We start from the raw sequence: 18,829 nt of genomic DNA, 5'->3' as shown, positions 1-18,829 counted from the left end.
GTGTGGTGGGAGGATTTCACATTGGCCTGGAGGAGCTGATCCATTACAGGAGCAGCAGAAGATCTTCTCACAGTAAGTTATTCTTCCACAGAACAGATTTTTTAAGTTGCTAAGAGTCACTGAGTTTGCTCAAATCAACCTGTTGGACACCTGCAATAAAACTTCTAACTGCAGTTATTAATGTCCTGCAGCACTGAGTAGCATGAGCTATTTTCTACAAGTTTTCACTTTTAGAGATGCATATTTTCATTGCGCAAATCAGTCTGTGAGCTTGAGAATGGAAGCACCTAGACGTATAGAATTTTAGATCTTTTTGCATATATGTGCAATGGTATTGAATTTCCTCAGGAAGGATTTTTAAAGTATCTTTATAAGGTGTCAAGATATATCATTAATCTTATGTTATTAATATACAAATAAACGTCTGCTTTCAGATGCCAATATGTTATTAACATCAGTCAAAATCCTCAACAAAGTGAGACTGCAGTTAGCCTCAAAAAGGTAAGGGTTTGGATAGATTTTAAAACTTCCACCTTTCCATCTTGATTATTCAGCTCTGATCCTTGGAGTGCTATCTGTTTCAAGATTGCTCAGAATCAGCTGGAGCACTAAAAAGACCTGAGAGTTACTGAGATCAAAGACCTAGAGAGGAAAAAGGAGGGAGGATTAACAGATGACTTCTGACAATTCAAAAATGTAATTGTTTCCAACTGCTTGTTTTCAATTCCTCACCCTCTTAATGATCTTAATGACTGAAGCCTTAATTTAAATAACGTGTTGATTCATTGGAGTATTTTTAGAAGTTTTATTTTTCTACCCCAAAGTTTGGAATTTGAGATTACTTATGAGTAAGTGTTAAAAGCGACCAGACATGTTGTCATTTCAAATTAATCCTATTGCTGAGTCAGTAAAGGATTCAAGTGTGTAACTGAAACAAAATCCAATTCCAACCATCAGAACAGTGATTGGAGAGTGATTAGAGAACCTGTCTTGATTTAAAAACTTAAAACCTCAATCAGAAAACTTTCTTCCAACTCATTGCAAAATTCTATGAAGAACAGGAACACAAAGATGTATGCAAAATCCAGCTAAACAATAATGATAAATGATGAAAAAGCTAGAATCACTATCAGGAAAACAGGGCATCAGGAAATTTGGGGGATTTTCCAAGACATTATTTTAGAGGCATCAGGCATGAAGACCAAATACTGTAAATCACTAATCTTAGAGAAAACATCAGCTATCACTCAGGAAGTGAAAGTGCATGAACAATTGGAGGTATCAAGTGATATCATGAAAGGAAGACATGAAAAGAAATATTGGCACAAAAGTTTCCCAGATATCATCAGTGATTTCAGGGCTTTATTTTACATTAGCATTTTAGAAAAAAATCTAGGAAGCTAGTTGTCTTTCAGTGTGTACTGGTGTTGTAAGATGACCAGAGGAAGGGTCATCCAGGACAGGTATTTCAGGAACGATCTGCTCACTATACTTGACTTAGACCTGACCAAGATGGCCGCTAAGAGAAGTCAGCTGACCCGCAGATGGAAAGAGCCCAGTTCACAGAGTGGAGATCCAGGAGCTTTGCTCTGTCTCTAAGAGGCTGTGAGGAAGGAGAAAAGGGGAAGATGTGACCTGAGTCCAGGCTGTTCTGTCTGATATTATTCATGTAGCAGCACTGATTGTCTGAATATACTCTGGTCCTGGATTGTCAGGATGGAGATGAGCTTCTGTCTGTTCAGGAAGGAGGAGTTTGGGTAAAGTACTGAGGGACTCAGAGCTCTGTGTGTGTCTGAGCTGTGAATCTGACTGAGAGGAGATAAAGATTTTTTTTTCTGCCTCTGGGAAGTCTTTTCCTTTGCCAAGCAATGTTTCATCCCCTTCAGATACTCTGCACAGACTGTCAGAGGGAGAGGAGAGGAGAGAGAGAGATGGACAGATAAGAGCACACACAGCGAGAGAGACTGGATGGGGGAGAGAGGAGAAAGAGCAGGAAGACAGTGCAGGTGTTCAACCACATTGTGACCACAGGAGACAGGAGGCTTTTCTCAGCTGCTGAGGAGCTCAGTGCTCATGGCCACTCAGGCTCAGAGGCTCTGGCAGCAGTCAGGTCTGAGAGCTTCTCCTCATACTGACACTAGAGCTCTGAGAGTCAGCCTCCATTCTGACAGGAACAGCCCCTCCTGTTCAGCCCTGAGAGACACACTGAGAGAGCTGTGTGGGGAGAAGACCTGTCACCCTGTAGAGCTCTGAACACTGGACTCTCCTGTGTCTCCCTGTGCAGCACTGGAGCTCTGAACACTGGACTCTCCTGTGTCTACCTGTGCAGCACTGGAGCTCTGAATACTGGGCTCCCTGTGTGTCTCTCTGTACAGCTCAGCTCTCAGCTGCCTCATCACACTGACACCCACAGCCTCACAGTACAGCCTGGCTTCCTGTGCTGGAGGAGCTCGGAGGAGCACAAACCACAGACTCACTGCAGAGCCTGACCTGTAGCTCCAGTGAAGCTCTGCTTCAAAGCACCGTTGTATTAACAAGGACTAAACTTTGTTTTTCATAATTTTGTTGCTTTTTCAAATTTGAAACTGACTCCTGCTCTGCGGCTCCTGCTGCTGCAGCTATTATGGTGAAGCTGTAACACAGAACTCTGCTATATTGAACAGGAGGATTTAAATACAGCATAACTACTAATACTACTCCTGCTACCACAATTGCTGCTGCCGCTGATACTACTAATATTTTACTGATGCTCCTACTGCTGCTACTACTACCTATAAGAAAGGTGGAGGAGGTGAGCTGTGTCCTCACTCTCTTCAGCTTGGTGGTGTATCAGTGTATCAGTATCAGTTCAGCTCCACTGTGCTGTTAGAGAGTCTCAGTCATGCAGTCGGCTCCGCACAGAGAGACACTGGGGCCACAGCTGGAGGGGCTGGAACATCTGTGTGGACTGGAGCTGCGCAGGGACAGACTCAGGGTCTGAGGGACTCAACTGGAAGAGCTGCTGTCCAACAGGCTCAGTACATAGGGGGCAATTACTGCTGAGCTTTTCTTTCTTTTTCATTTAAACTATTGATCTCTGATCACAGTCACAGGACAGCCAGTTCTCATTCAGTCCGCCTTGTCTCCGTATTCCTGTGCTGACCTGAATGACCTTACTGCCACCTTGAGCACAGGCTCTCCTCACACTGCCCTTGACCAGGACCAGAAGACATTACTGTCTGGAGACACAACAACTCTGTGACTCACTGCAGGACACCAGTCATTGGACACTGCCTGACACTGACAGCAAGGCACACAGGACCATATTCAGGACACCAGTCACTGGACACTGCCTTACACAGACAGAAAGACAGGACCACATTCTAGACACTTCCTGATACAGACAGCAAGAATTACAGGACCATATATACATAATTGATTATCTTGATACTGATTTAAAAATATAATACTTGTCTACAATTTTTTTTTTAGTTTAATATCTGATCTCTTCCTGCCCCTGCAGCACCTGTAGCCCTGCTGTCTGTATCTGTATCTGTGTTTCCTCCAGTGAGACACAGAGCTGCTCCTGTCTCTCCTCCCGTCCGCACTGCTGGGAATGTCTTCAGGAGAGGAAACAGTGATGTGGCTCTGATATATTTGGAGAAGACTGAAAGGGCCCTGTCTGATTGGCTGTCCTGCCTGTGTGAGAGGTTCCTGCTGTCAGTCTGAAAAGGCAGTGCTGTGTGTGATTGGCGGGGCGGGGGGCTGTGTTGTTACTGGGGGTCCGGGGTGCGGAGCAGCAGCTCAGTTGCCCTGTTGGCTCAGGAGTGAAGACAGGGGTCTCAGCTGCGCTCTGTCCTGATGACAATGGAGAGCTGCCTGTCCATCTTCTCTCTCGCTGTCCTGGTGCTGCACAGCTCAGCCAGTAAGTGACCAGTCTTCTCCTGTCCAGACAGACAGACAACAACTGGAATTAAATTAAGTAAAGTTTTGATGTAAATGGAGCAATAAGTGGGTTGAACAATTTTTAAATGTTAATTTTACATTCAGCTTTGTGGGTATTCATAAAAAATATTAGAACTGTATTTTATCTTGGTCTGTAAGTAAGGAAATATAATTAGGTGTGTCTAAATATAATTAGTTGCTTTTAATTTTTATTGGATTTTATTAAAATATTCTTAAGATTTCTAAACATTATATAATAATAATGTTTTAGATGGAGAGAGCAGAGGCTGGCCATTATCACCCTCTATTGATAATTTGTGAAAACATGAAGTGTATTAAATCTTTAAAAAGTTATTTAACTTACTCGTTACTGTAATAATAAACTTTATATATAAGTGATAATTTGAGTGATATGCTGTGACGTGAAAAAGTCTTCATTTACTCGAAAACAAAAAAAGTGTGAGCAATAAAAAATGTTTCTAGAATAATATCATATTATACAGGATGATTCAGAAATACCCTGGGTTGTTTATTGTTTTATTGTGATCAATTCTGACTCCTCAGTATTGTATTATTACAGACTGGTGCATTAATAGAGATACACGTCTTTTTAAATAGTGAATTATTATTGAGACTGATATTAAATTATTACAGACTGATGTATTAATAGATATACAGTAAATGTGTCGTCACCACCTAAAGTGTTTATGCTAGAGAATTAAGACTGGAGTTTTAATGCTGTCGTTATACTGTATCTTTGGCGTACTCAAACAGTCCAGGTTTCTATCGTTAGGCTGTGTGATATTCAGTTGCTGTGAAAACAAGTAAAAAATGATAGGAAGTCATGAGTGTGAATTCTTCATTTTAAAGGCATACAATTACATTTTGAAAATGTAAAGCATTTTTAGTCATAGGACAATTAGCTCTTGTATTTTTATACTGTGAAAATAAAATTGATATATGTATTACTTGGTTCATAAAGCCCAGGTTTGCTTGTTTTCACATTGAAAAGCACAGGCTGATAAACGTTACATTCATTATTGGTTTATAAGCTATAAAATGAAAAATATTTACAAAATTATAGAAATTCTTAGTATTGTAGGTGTATTATTATTAACTGGGGTCTCATCAGAAACTGAGGTGTAACATTAATAATTTAACAGCTACAAGACATTGTGGCATTACTGGAGGAATTAAAAAATGGTAGTTGTGTTTTGTGTTTATACAGAATTTGTCTATTATTTAACAGCTGAATAATTTAATTTGTGTTTTTAGGTTAGTTATCCAATGACAGGTTTTTTTTTTGTAAATTGTGAAGTTTTAATAAGAATGCTTTATTGTTTTTGACTACATTAGAAATCTGAAATTATTATCAAATGCAATTATATAAGTATGAGTAATACAAATTAAATATTTCATTACATGTTATCATACAAATGCAATATTTAAAAATTAATTCGTAATCACAGGACTCAAGTTTAGATTTTTGAGCAGTTGCTCAGGACAACATCACAATAAATGTATCTGTGTCTATTTGTTAAACCTGTCTAGTATTTTTGAAAAATGTTGTTCTTTAATATGATTTAATCAGATAAGCATGTGTTAAGTTTAGATGTTGGAAGTTAAAGGCTAGAAAATGGGAATATACGCCTCACATACATTTCAGCACAACATGTGAAGCACAGGTCAGCCTCTGACCACTGTAGTGACCACAGGTCCCACTAACACAGTAACACTGGTCCAAGGACTTGGAAGCCACAGAGTAAGTACAGTCATTGTCCAGTATGGTGACAACAGCATCCTGGAACCACTACAGTCATTACAGCCACTGCCCACCGTAGTGAACACAACATGCAGAAGTGCTTTTCTGTTTAATTTAAAACTCAGCTTTATGGGTATTCCTTAAAATTATAATTGATTTTATTCTGGTGCTATAAATAAGGAAACATAATAAACAATTTGCAGTATTAACAAGAACTTCACCTCTACAATTAATCATAATTAATTGTGATTAATTGTATCATCAATTTCCCTACGGGATTAATAAAGTATTATCCATCTATCTATAATATTAATTCAGTTTATATGTTTTTTAAACTATTTTCTATTAATGCTGTATTAATAGTTTTATATGCAGTTATACACTATTACACACAACACAGACTAAGGATAATGTTTTTTAAGTACTAACATATAATTATTATAACTATTAATATTGTAGATATTTAGCAACCTTATCAAAACTGTTGTACAACTTGACAATCCCTTATCTATTACCATAATAATAAAATACCAAATTTTGTTTGTAATTTGGGTCAAGTGCAAGGACTTGTGGAAATTTTCCCATTTGCAAACAAAAAGGAATACAAATGTTTTAACAATAATACAATGTCTTCAAAATATTTACCAGGGGTTGTTTATTTAATTGTGCTCAATTCTGCCCTCTCTAAGGGGTATAACAGACTAGTGTATTAACAGAGATCAGAGTGTTTTTAAACAGTGTTGTATTGGTCTGACTGATATTTTATTTTGCACTCTGATGAATTAATATGTTTTATTAAAGTAATTAATTGATGTGTTATTAAACACTGGAGTATTTTTAGACTAATATTTTAACTGAGATGTGTTATTAAATACTAGAGTATTATTGAGACTCCAGTATTATTACTATTGACACATTTTATATTTACTGTATTATTAAAGTAACATTAATAATAATAACATTATAACATTATGGAAGTGTTATTAAAAAATAGAGTATTTTGAGAGAAGGTGACAATTTTAGTGCAAAGAACTATTACAGACAGGTGATCAGAGATAAAAGTATATTTAAGGCCCGTCTCCGATTAAAAAAATAATATTAGTAACTCGGGCCCTATTGCAGGTGAATGTGCTAATACAAATAGGAGTACTGAAGGTAAATGTATTAAAATATTTTTGATCCATGGTTATTTTTGAGAATGATTACAGTAGTTTTAGATACTATGGTAATTATATTACAGAAGGATCTAACATTATAACATGATTGAGGACAAGACATATAGTTGTGTTTATTTGTTATAACAGTCAAGTTCAGGTAGTAAGTATTTTTATTGCAGTGTGTTGTAGTTTGATGACCTGAATCCATACTGGGTGCTTTTAGACAACAGTGTCCAGTTTCAGTAACAACACAGCAGTCCTGAGGCAAATCTTAGTTTTTTCAACTTTAAACAAAAGTCTGGGATCTGTTCAGACTGAAGTTTTATTTGAGAAATGTGTCTATTATGTTGAAAGAAATGTGTATTTGACCTGGAAGTCCTTCATTTTAAAGTGATAAAGGTTTAATTCTTGTTCCATGTTTATTCTGCATTTGACTGATATTTCACAGCTAAATGAATTGGTGTTTGTAAGTCTTAGATAACTAATGATAGGGATCATTTTTCTTACATCATGGAATTTTAAAAAAGAATGATTAATAAAAATAACCTGTGCACTGTGCTTTTAGAATATATTATTAAATGCAACTATAATTCAATGTGAATTATGGATTAAGATCTTGAGAGGTAAAAGCTAGAACACATTGTTCACATATATATCATGTTATCATAGTAAAAATCATATATGAATAAAAAGTAGTATTACAATGAATTGTAGTATATGATAGAAAAAAATATTTCACACTCCAAACTGAAGGTGATTGAATATTTAATCAAAAAGAACAAATCTAGTTACTGTAAATGTGCCCTGGACAGTAAGTATAAACACTTCACGTACAGACTGGGCTGGGACTGACTCGCGTCAACAGCAACATTCCCTCGAGCGCTCACCCTGATATTCAGACTGGGTCAGGACGTCTTTCAATCAAACCTTCAGTCTTTCAATCAGGCTCCCAGTCACGCTAATCACCTCTCTAATTGAAACTGTTCAGAACACCGAATCTCCATCATAGAGCTAAACCTTTTGAACCTGGCGATCACATTCCTCTCATAGTCAATTTTTACTCTGATATTTTCATATCTCACTGCTCCTGCTCTTCGATCCTGAAATATTTTCTCTGTTTTAATTTTTTCCCTTTTCTGCTCCGACTCGCCAGCCTCTCTTTTCTTTATTTCAGCTGGGAGACAGGCGTCCCTCTTTATTTTTTCTTTCTGCTCACCTTTTTCATTCAGCCCAGCAGCCTGCATTCGATCTGTTACTCCCTGATCATTCAAACTCTGAAAGAGCTCAAAGTCCCGCGCCTGGGTTTCAATTATATCTCCTGCTGCAGATTTTCCAACTTTCTGCAGCATTACACTTCACATATTTCCACACAAGTTGTGAAGCATCCATCTATTAAGAAAAGATTTTATTGATTCTGTTTTGGATTGTATAACTTATTTTCAAAGTAGAATGTTGAAAAGACTTATTAGTGTTTAAATCTCTTACTTGATACAGACATGCGGTCAGTATCCACTGTTAAGTACATGCAGGGCCTGAGACACAGATACACCAGATTTCAGTGATTCAGTCTTCTGGCACCACAGCCACTGTCCATTGTACTGACCACAGCCCCCAGAAACACAGGAACACAGTCATTACAGCTACTGACCACTATACTGACAACAGCTTCCAGAAACACAGGAACACCGTCATTACAGCCACTGTCCACTGTACTGACCACAGCGTCCAGAAACACAGGAACACAGTCATTACAGCTGCTGTCCACTGTACTGACCACAGCTTCTAGAAACTCAGGAACACCATCATTACAACCACTGTCCACTGTACTGACCACAGCTTCCAAAAACTGAGGACCATAGTCATTACAGCCACTGACCACTATACTGACCACGGCTCCAGAAACACAGGAACACACTCATTACACCCACTGTCCACTATACTGACCACGGCTTCTAGAAACACAGGAGCACAGTCATTACAACTACTTTCCACTCTAATGACTACAGCTCCCAGAAACACCGGAGCACAATCATTACAGCCACTGTCCACTGTACTGACCACAGCCCCCAGAAACCCAGGAACACAGTCATTACAGCCACTGACCACTGTGCTGACCACAGCAGAACAGCCCTCTGCAGTCACACAGTGATATGGACAGAGAGATATATAACAGGATCCGGACACAGGTGTGTGGAGGGAGAAGTGAGATGGGTGCTGGTGGACTTCCTGTCACTCCACTGTCTCTTCTTCCCCATGGGAGGGACTAGCCATCCAATCAAACAGGTAAAACAAAATAAAAATTTCAGGTGTGCTTCTAAAATGTCTTAGTATAAAAATATCCTGTAGACATCTTGATAAGTTTTGTTTCTCTCTCTCTGCAGGCAGTGGTAATGTGAGACTGGTGAATGGAGCCAGTCCCTGTGAGGGCACAGTGGAGATATATCATGGTGGAGAGTGGGGAACAGTACTTCACTATGGCTGGGATCTGAATGATGCTACAGTGGTGTGCAGACAGCTGGGCTGTGGATCTGCTGTTTCAGCACCAGGAGGAGCTCACTTTGGACCAGGGTCTGGATCAGTCCTGCTGGGTTATATCTCCTGCAGGGGGTCAGAGTCTGCGCTGAGGGACTGTGGAAACACTGAATGGAAACAGTATGGCTACCCTCATACCTATGATGCTGGAGTGAGGTGTTCAGGTAGGAGACAGACTCTTTCCAGTCTCCATCACTGAGGACAATTAAAACTTCTCCACTGATCTAGAGTCCATCATCATGATCCATCTGTCCATCCTCCCATTCCCACTGCTCCTGTCCTGCTGAGAGCTGAGACAACACTCCTCACTGTCATTGTGTGCCTTTTCTCCTTCTGGATTGTATTTCCTCCAGTGTGTAGAAAACATATTGAAAACTGTCTGAAACCCCCAATCCCACCTGTATGCTTTCTGTTAGGTTTTACTATGGACAAATAATGAGGCCAAAGGAAAGTCTGTAAATGTACAGTATGTGACCGTTAGATCTGTCGTGAACAAATGTATTCTTGGTCTTGATTTTGAAAACTCCAGTTGGTCCTTCTTGAAATTCACCAGCATCATTTTTACTCACAGTTCTGCTGAGTCTCTCTCACTTCTCCCTTTTCTCTATTTAAATTCAGATTCAAAGAGCTGTATTGATCAAAGATTTACAGCATTGACATTGAACATCAGTTGCTCTTCTCTGACATATTTACAAACATTAGAACAACGATCGCATTCTGTGAGATTGAGTGAAACAAATTAGTTACAACAATATCTAAAAACTATAGAATAAAAGCAATATGACTGATATGTATTCTCAAAAGACCTATTACAAAGGAAAGGAGATTTCTCAGCTTCCTGGTTCATTTGGTAGTCAGTATTGATCCAAGGATCTCATCTACTGTTTCTTCAAGAAAGCTGGGATATCTGGGTAACTTGTTCCATATTCCCACAATCCTTTAGCAAAGGGGCCCTCAGTTCTCAGTGTACATATGTAACCTTTTTTAAATATATATGAATACTGTCATGGAAATATAACTATCAAGGAAGCCACAAGAGAGAGTTCTCACCTGAGTAAGGTCTTTATTTCAATATTGCAATATTGGGAGCCCTGCTGCCACTTCGCAAAGTGCAACCAGAGACTCAATTTGTTACAAGCAGTACAGGGTTTTTATAAGACGTTGCACTGTAAAAAAGTTCAGCACTTGGTCCCTTCTAAAACTTCCCCTTTCTCTAAGAGAAAACAGATTACATCATAGAGCGAGAGAAGAAAAACTAGATTTGTTATTCAAAGCTTATCAGTTACTTTCAGCTAATTCTAATGACCCAGACAGCATATATTGTTTTGGTACATTGTCTTCTAAACTAACCTAAACAGTGTACTTTGTTGACAAACTGTTTTCTAAAATTCTGCACGTACTGTAGCACAGCAGTTACATCCTTGAAATATATTATCTAAAAGCACCAATATATTTTTTTCAAAGCTCTCTACATTTTTAAGAATCAATTTACTTATTAGATTTCCACTTCAATACATTCACATTCTTAGAAAATAACTAAACAATCTGATATAAAACTCTGTTTCTGTAGGGAAAAATGTCCCTCTCCCTCTGTTCCATGTCTTCCAGGGGAGCTTGTGTTGAGCTTTCAGAAAATAAAAACACTTTGTAAATCAGTGTCAAACAGCTCTTTGGATAAACACAAATACAGCCTTCATTTCCAAAGTAGTGTTTCGTTATTTACAGAACAATAAAAACAACCCAAGAACATAACCAAAAATGTAGAAGCTAAACTTCTGAATGAGAATCTTCACCTGAAGTAATACAACAGGCAGTTAAGCCGCTCACCAGCTCTGTTGCTCTTTAAAATCTCTCTTAAAAGTGATCAGTCCGTTCGTCTGCTCCCATCTCCTCTGGGTGAACTGCTTCCTGCTTTTAAATCTCACCTTACAGGTGACTGAGGATGGCTGATCATTCTCCATGGATTTGACAGGAATCACAAACTTGTCCTGTCTCCACATGCTCACCCCTTTACAAATCACAAAAGAATATATAGGCACTTTACCTGACTGGTCAGGTACTGTGATCTCTGTTACTGTTTTGATATTCCAGCTCATCGAGGGGTCAGACTGGTCAAGGACAGTGATCTCTGTTACTTTGTTCTGATATTCCAGCTCATCTAGGGGTCAGACTGGTCAGGGACAGTGATCTCTGTTATTGTTTTGATATTCCAGCTCATTGAGGAGTCAGACTGGTCAGGGACTGTGATCTCTGTTATTGTTCTGATATTCCAGCTCATCGAGGGGTCAGACTGGTCAGGGACTGTGATCTCTGTTATTGTTCTGATATTCCAGCTCGTTGAGGGGTCAGACTGGTCAGGGACAGTGATCTCTGTTATTGTTTTGATATTCTAGCTCGTTGAAGAGTCAGACTGGTCAGGGACTGTGATCTCTGTTATTGTTCTGATATTCCAGCTCATTGAGGAGTCAGACTGGTCAGGGACTGTGGTCTCTGTTATTGTTCTGATATTCCAGCTCATCGAGGGGTCAGACTGTTTAGGGACAGTGATCTCTGTTATTGTTTTGATATTCTAGCTCATCGAGGGGTCAGACTGGTTAGGGACAGTGATCTCTGTTATTGTTTTGATATTCCAGCTCATTGAGGAGTCAGACTGGTCAGGGACTGTGATCTCTGTTATTGTTTTGATATTCCAGCTCATTGAGGAGCCAGACTGGTCAGGGACTGTGATCTCTGTTATTGTTTTGATATTCCAGCTCATCGAGGGGTCAGACTGGTCAGGGACAGTGATCTCTGTTATTGTTCTGATATTCCAGCTCACCGAGGGGTCAGACTGGTTGGAGGCAGTGATCTGTGCTCTGGGAGACTGGAAGTGCAGCACGGAGAGACCTGGGGCTCAGTGTGTGACTCTGACTTCGACTGGCAGGACACAGAAGTTGTCTGTCGAGAGCTGTACTGTGGGGTTCCCTCACAGGTGCTGAAGGGGGCTCATTTCGGGAAGGGGGAGGGAGAGGTCTGGACAGAGGAGCTCCAGTGTCAGGGAAGTGAATCTCACCTGTCCTTCTGTCCAAAGTCCTCCACAAAGACACAGAGCTGCACCCATGAGAACGATGTGGGACTGGAGTGTTTTGGTAAGAGGAGAATAATCCATTTCATTTTGTTTTGAATGGAGCTCAAAACTGAAGCTTAGAAGAGAAACAGATGAGTGTTGCTATAGCTCTGTTTCAATGCTGGGGATTGGTGTTTAACACTGAAAATTCAATACGCTGATCTTCTGATCAACAGTAACTTAATTATACCTTAAATTACCACCCTTGCTGATGAATAAAGTATTTCAGATTGAATTGGATTGAACAGTAGCACGTTAGTGAGGTACTTGTAGGACAGTAATTTAAAGCTCAGGATTGTAAGTAAAATGGAAGGTGTGATTGAGGGTTATTGCTGTTGTTGTTGTGTTGTGAAGCTGTGTCTCTGCTCTCTCCCCTGTCCTATCTGCAGGATACACAGAGTTCAGGCTGGTGAATGGCTCAGACTCCTGCTCTGGCCGAGCGGAGTTACAGTGGCTCTTCAGGGACTGGGGAACAGTGTGTGATCTCTACTGGGACCTGAGAGACGCTACTGTTCTCTGTCAGCAGCTGGGCTGTGGGGAGGCTGTAGCAGCGCCAGGACAGGCCTGGTTTGGACAGGGCAGCGGACCAGTATGGGCTGATGTGTTTGAGTGCCGGGGCAATGAGAGCCGTCTCTCACACTGTGCTGTGTCTTCATGGGGGAGAGCAGGGTGCTCTCATGGACAGGACGCAGTAGTCATCTGCTCTGGTGAGAATTGGGTGTTTAAAACACAGTAACACCCCCTCTACTTAAACACAGCAGCACACTATTACAGTAGTGTGTACATCTAATAATAATAATAATTGCTTACACTCATATAGCGTTTTTCTGGACACTCCACTCACCACCACCAATGTGCAGCCCACCTTTTTTCAGCATTTATTTCAGATCATTACACAAATACAGTGAGGACTAAAAATCAGTTTTATATTTATATTCAGATCACTAATGGTTATAAAATGATCTAAAATACAGTATCCAGTAACTAACAACTGTCTCATTTAATTAGTTCTTTATCCCAACAACTAATTCACCAAGAGGCTGAAGAAAAAGCAAGAGTCAGATAGTGAAGATTTATAAATTGTGTTTCTTAGCCCCACACATAGCTGACACTCCGCTGGTGAAACATCACTCCTGTGGACAGAAATGAGAAAAAATATATTCCTTAAATGATGTTATATAATTAATATAATAATTATATTAAATATAATAATTAGAGCCCAATTAAACAGTAGGCTGAAGAAAAAGAGTCAGAAAATCAAGGTTTACAGATGTTACAGCTTATCCCCTCACACAGCTGAAATTCCATCTCTTTTACAGCCTCAAAAATCAACAGAATTTCACCTGGAGCAGGTAAGGAGAGAATGAGGACTGTCTTTATCACATTAGTGCTGTTTTAATTGTAGTTTTATTACTGGTATTAAATTGCTCATCTGACACACAGCTCACACTCTGATTTCTCTCTGTGTGTTTGACAGGTTTCCCGTCTTCAACAGTTCCTTCCTCACTAACACCAGGTATGAACTGGCTCTTGTTCTGTATCTACAGGGCTCTCAGTGTGTTGACATCTCTGTTGCTCAGTTCTATCCTAGACTAAGCTGCAAGGCAGCAGGTGTGTGTGTGCAGTTTGCTCTGTGTCTCACACACACAGTCTGGGTCTTTGGGATCTACAGCAAAACATGTGAAGCTATTGTCTCTGTGCCCAACAGTGGATCACAACAGTAACACATGTGGTATAGTGCTGATGATCAGCACGGAGTCTGTTACAAGTATTGGATATATTAAATTAATCAAAAATCAAGAAACACTGTACTTGTACTGTATCTGTTCAGGTGGGTAGCTCCGTCAGCATGCGTAGGCTGCAAAGGAACAAGTAAAAGGTTTATTTCATGCTGAAAAAAAAGAAGAAAGAAAACACAACGTTTCGGCCATGGAGCCTTACCTTACCAGGTAAGGTACCTGGTATCTTACCAGGTAACATACCTTGTCTTACCAGACACCTTACCTTACCAGACACCTGAAGAAGGCTCCACTTGTTCCTTTGTACTGTATCTGCTGTGCTTGTGCTTGTACTGTATCTGCAGTCCCCAGTGGCAAGAGGTGATGTTCAACTTCTAACAGTAGACCGTCTCTACCTAGAGGTCATCATTGTGATATCTTAGTACTGCACTGACTTCTGACCTCTGACCTCTAATTCTCTGCTCCTAGGCCAGCTGTCCATCAGGCTGGTTGGAGCAGGAGGCGACTGTGCAGGGAGGCTGGAGGTTTATCACAGTGGCTCCTGGGGGACAGTCTGCGATGACTCCTGGGACCTGGCAGACTCTCAGGTGGTGTGCAGGCAGCTCCAGTGTGGGGCGGCCCTCAGTGCCCCAGTGCCAGCCTCCTTGAGCCACGGGACTGGACCCATCTGGCTGGACGAGGTGGGCTGTCTGGGGAATGAGTTGTCCCTGGGGGAGTGTCCCTCAGCATGGTGGGGACAGCACGACTGTGGACACAAGGAGGACGTGAGAATCCTGTGTTCAGGTAGGGGAGCTAACTACAATTATTCTACAGTTACAAGGATCCAGATTCTTTAATCCCACATTGTTAGAACCATATGACTTTCACCTGGAGTGTCTTGATTGTTTTAACAAGCTGGATTCAGGATTTTAAAACGAACATCTGTATTTCAGACACATTTGTCACCACTCATTCACACTGTTTTGCAGTAAACAGATAAAGAAATTCTGGCACTGAAGCTGCCAGCTTCAGAAACTCCCCTCCAGCAGCAACTTGAATATGTTGTGTGGACAACTCATAGTCTCTGTCCTCTATGATGTCTAGGACTCAATCTGTAAACTCTCCCCATCAATTTGACCTGTTGTCCTTCATCCTCAAATGTTTCATCTTGATTTGATCCAGGAGTCTTTTACTCTTGGTGTTGAATGTCAAGCCAATCTGCAAGTTCTCCTTTTACAGTGCTGCCTCAGTCACCCTGACTTGTGTTGCTGCTGAATGGCCAAGGTGATCGGAATGATGCTGCTGATTTGCAACATTTAATTAAGCTTACAGTCACTTAATCGTTCAGCATCATTTCTCATCTCAGATAGGGCTCCATGTGTGCTGTTCAGGTGCTGAAATCAACATGAATACATACTCCTGGCACCTTTATGTCAGCTGTGTGATTGTAAAGCTGTCATTGCATGAATCCTGAAATTACTGGAAGTACACAGCAACTGGGACTGTTTACTGGTCACATTGTTTGCCTGTTGTTTCTTACCAGTTCAGAATGAAACTCAGGATTTGTTTCCTTTGACTTTCCCTGATGTCTTGGCAGATCACACTCTACTGAGACTGTCTGCAGGCTGTTCAGGACAAGCAGAGGTTTACTATAACGGCACCTGGGGCAGTGTGTGTCAGAATGGCATGACTGACTCCACAGCTGCAGTGATCTGTAAACAGCTGGGCCGTGGAGACAAGGGCACCGTCAGAGAGACAAACTCCAGGCTGAGCCCGGATCCCAAATGGCTGGACTTTGTCTCCTGTCGCAAACACGACTCCACCCTGTGGCGGTGTCCCTCCCCCGCCTGGGGTCAGAATGATTGTGAAGACCGGGAAGTGGCTGAGATCACCTGCTCAGGTACAGAGTGAAGAGTGATGCTCTCTTCCTCTTGAGCAGCTCTACAGTGATTGTCTCGTCATGAGCTTTCAACAGAATTCTTAGCAATGTATATCCAAACAAGTATAAAAATAAAGGAAATACTATTGTTGTTCTTCACTATTTTCTGTGAGTTTGATTTTGTATATGATCATTAAGCTTTGAAGGTCCTAGAAAAGAAGCTGACAGAAGCACTCCAGCCCCTCAGGAAGAGCAGCCTCAGCGGTACTGCCCAGGTGAGTTCAGTGTGTAAAACAATCAGAGAACTGCAGCCCTGAACTGAGGAACAGTAACCATACAGCTCTCTTCTAGAGCCACTCAATACCTCACTGATCTCTACTACAGTCACTCAGTAACTTCTCTGCTCTCTTCTAGAGTCACAGAGCTGAGGATGCTCAGTAACCTCACTGTTCTCTTTCAGTCCCGCTGGCTCTGGCCTGGTTGGAGGCACTAACTGCTCTGGCCGGGTGGAGCTGCAGTATGAGGGCTCCAGGGGGACAATCTGTGACGACTCCTGGGACCTGCAGGATGCCCAGGTGGTCTGCAGACAGCTGGGCTGTGGGGATGCAGTGAGTGCAGCAATAGAGGCCTCATTCGGACCAGGGAGTGGCGCCATCTGGCTGGATGAGGTGAACTTCACCTGTGGGACTGCTGTCACTCTGGACTGAATCAGAGTGACTGTCGGCACAAGGAGGATGCAGGGGTTACCTGTACAGGTGAGGGGAGTCTTAGCACTGTAGGTGAACAAGGTAGCAGATTGATGGAGAAGATACACTGAAGTTACACATATTCTATAACTGTTTAATATCTAATTGAACCAGCTAGGATCATCAGTCATAAAACTAGGATGTTGTGTAGCTCTGTGTGTGTGAACAACACTACTCTTCAATTCAGAACCTGACTTCTTTCATCTCTGCAATCTTACGTTTTACCTCAAGAAATAAATATATTTTTTATCAGCTCCACTGTAGATTCAACTTGCTGTAAAACCAAAGGCAAAATATTGACAGTTCTCGTATCTCTTTCACAGGTCTTTCAGAGACAACAGCCAGTCCAACAACAGCTACAGGTGAACAGAAATCCTTCTTGTCATTAATAACTCCCGTCTTTCTGTCTCTTCAAATTCCCAGTGTAGCTGTAGTGTCTCCTCTCCTCTCTCAGTGTGAATATCAGTGTCTTTTCAGATTCTCAGTATAGCTGTAATGTCTCCTTTCCTCTCTCAGTGTGAAGATTAGTCTCTTCAGATTCCCAGTGTAGCTGTAGTGTCTTCTCTCATCTCTCAGTGATTTTCTGACAGTGTTGATGTAGCATCCTTTACAATTCTTTGTTGAGATGGGTTAACCCTGAGGACCTAACACCTCCTGATGGGAAACTCAGGGACTTTAATGTGTTAAAGCCTGTATGAGCCCAACAGCACAACTTGTCATCCCTGTTCATCTCCTGCCTCCTTCTCCCTCAGGCAGCACCAGGACACCACTAACAGGGCCAGCACCACGAAGAGCAGAGCCCCCAGCAGCAGGAGGGCCAGGGGTGAGACGGACAGACCTCCCAGCGGCTGTGTCTGGGTGAACACACAGTAATGCAGTGAAGTTGAATACTCATCCAATCTTTGGGGATTCAGATCTCCTGCAGGCACAAAGAAATAGTTGCAGGCTTGTTGCTGTCCAATCCGCGCTCTCTGGCTCCGTGCCAGGCTGTGCTGTGCAGCTTGCGACGGTGCGCTGCTGATGCTCACTGACCCGCTAGTTAGTTTTGGCTGAAACTAGCAAGAGTTTGTGCACAGGAGAAAAGATGACTGTGGGTCCCAGCAGGTCAGGAAGAGGACCGCGGATTGGACAGCAACAAGCCTGCAACTGCTTCTTTGTGCCCAGAGATTGGATGAGTATTCAACTTACTGCATTACTGCTCGAGAATTCAATTGTTATCCCAACCAGTTGATATCAATTTAATTCCTAAGAGTTATGTACTTGTTTTGAGTATCTAGTGTAGAAGTTGTGACCAAGTTCATTTACGAAATGGTCTAAATGAATGATATACTGAACGTATGTCCTCTTGATATAGGTAACTCTTCGTAACTGAATGAATATATATCTTTTGTATTCTGATAACCCTCACGATAAGATCTGTTAGGTTTATATGCATATTTTATGTATTAATAAATGTATCCTCGTGTATTAGTACCTGTGTGTGTGCGTTGTTTGAGTTATATCGCATGGTTGGATTCTAAAGCCATCAAAAGAATCAATTTTGTGATTTACTGCTACAATTAATAATTGTCCCAGTAAATGCCCAAACCCCTACAGAACTGGTGCCTCGTGAGAGCACACTACATTTCTTTCGTTTGTTTTTATAGTTGTTAGAGCACTACAGGGATTTACCTAGGTTCCTGGAAGACTTCTCGTTTTGTGGTAGTTTTCGGGTTACAATTTTTTTTCTATTGATAGGACCCTACGCTATACTGTGGGACTAGTTTACTTTAGTTCTTACATTCTACCTGAAATTACCTCAAAAACTAAAACTCTTTTTTTCTATATTTAACTACAGTTGCTTTCCAGACACCACAACTATTCACGGTGAATCTTATGAATGCACGCCTTTATGAATAATAGTATTATTTATTATTGACTTTAATGAATATCTTTATTCGTAGCTGTATTACAGGTAATGCATGTACAGCCTGAGAAAAAGTTTGATGAAAGGTGTCGCTCTATA

The 18,829-nt window shown here is 41.0% G+C and overlaps 1 protein-coding gene across 1 annotated transcript; it reads left to right on the top strand.

The window, feature by feature from the left end:
* The first annotated feature begins 3,846 nt into the window (after window positions 1-3,846).
* LOC148825077 (scavenger receptor cysteine-rich type 1 protein M130-like) lies at window positions 3,847-17,697 on the top strand. Its single transcript, XM_088926307.1, has 10 exons — window positions 3,847-3,904; window positions 9,225-9,539; window positions 12,189-12,503; window positions 12,871-13,188; window positions 13,959-13,997; window positions 14,689-15,003; window positions 15,797-16,099; window positions 16,277-16,353; window positions 16,493-16,515; window positions 17,577-17,697. The coding sequence occupies exons 1-10, from the start codon at window positions 3,847-3,849 to the stop codon at window positions 17,695-17,697; spliced, it is 1,884 nt and encodes a 627-aa protein (XP_088782433.1).
* The last annotated feature ends 1,132 nt before the right edge of the window (window positions 17,698-18,829 follow it).

The sequence above is a fragment of the Atractosteus spatula genome, chromosome 10, assembly GCF_055471065.1.
Source record: "Atractosteus spatula isolate fAtrSpa1 chromosome 10, fAtrSpa1.hap1, whole genome shotgun sequence".
NCBI lineage: Eukaryota > Metazoa > Chordata > Actinopteri > Semionotiformes > Lepisosteidae > Atractosteus > Atractosteus spatula.
The sequence above is the reverse complement of the archived record's forward strand: the minus strand, read 5'-3'. Positions and strand labels throughout refer to the sequence as shown.

Bases quoted from the DNA above. Each gene is read 5' to 3' on its own strand.
- LOC148825077 (XM_088926307.1), top strand. From the start codon at position 3,847: ATGGAGAGCTGCCTGTCCATCTTCTCTCTCGCTGTCCTGGTGCTGCAC. The intron at 3,905-9,224 runs GTAAGTGACCAG...CTCTCTCTGCAG, and splicing joins GGTGCTGCACAGCTCAGCCA to GCAGTGGTAATGTGAGACTG. The intron at 13,189-13,958 runs GTGAGAATTGGG...TGTGTTTGACAG, and splicing joins CGCAGTAGTCATCTGCTCTG to GTTTCCCGTCTTCAACAGTT.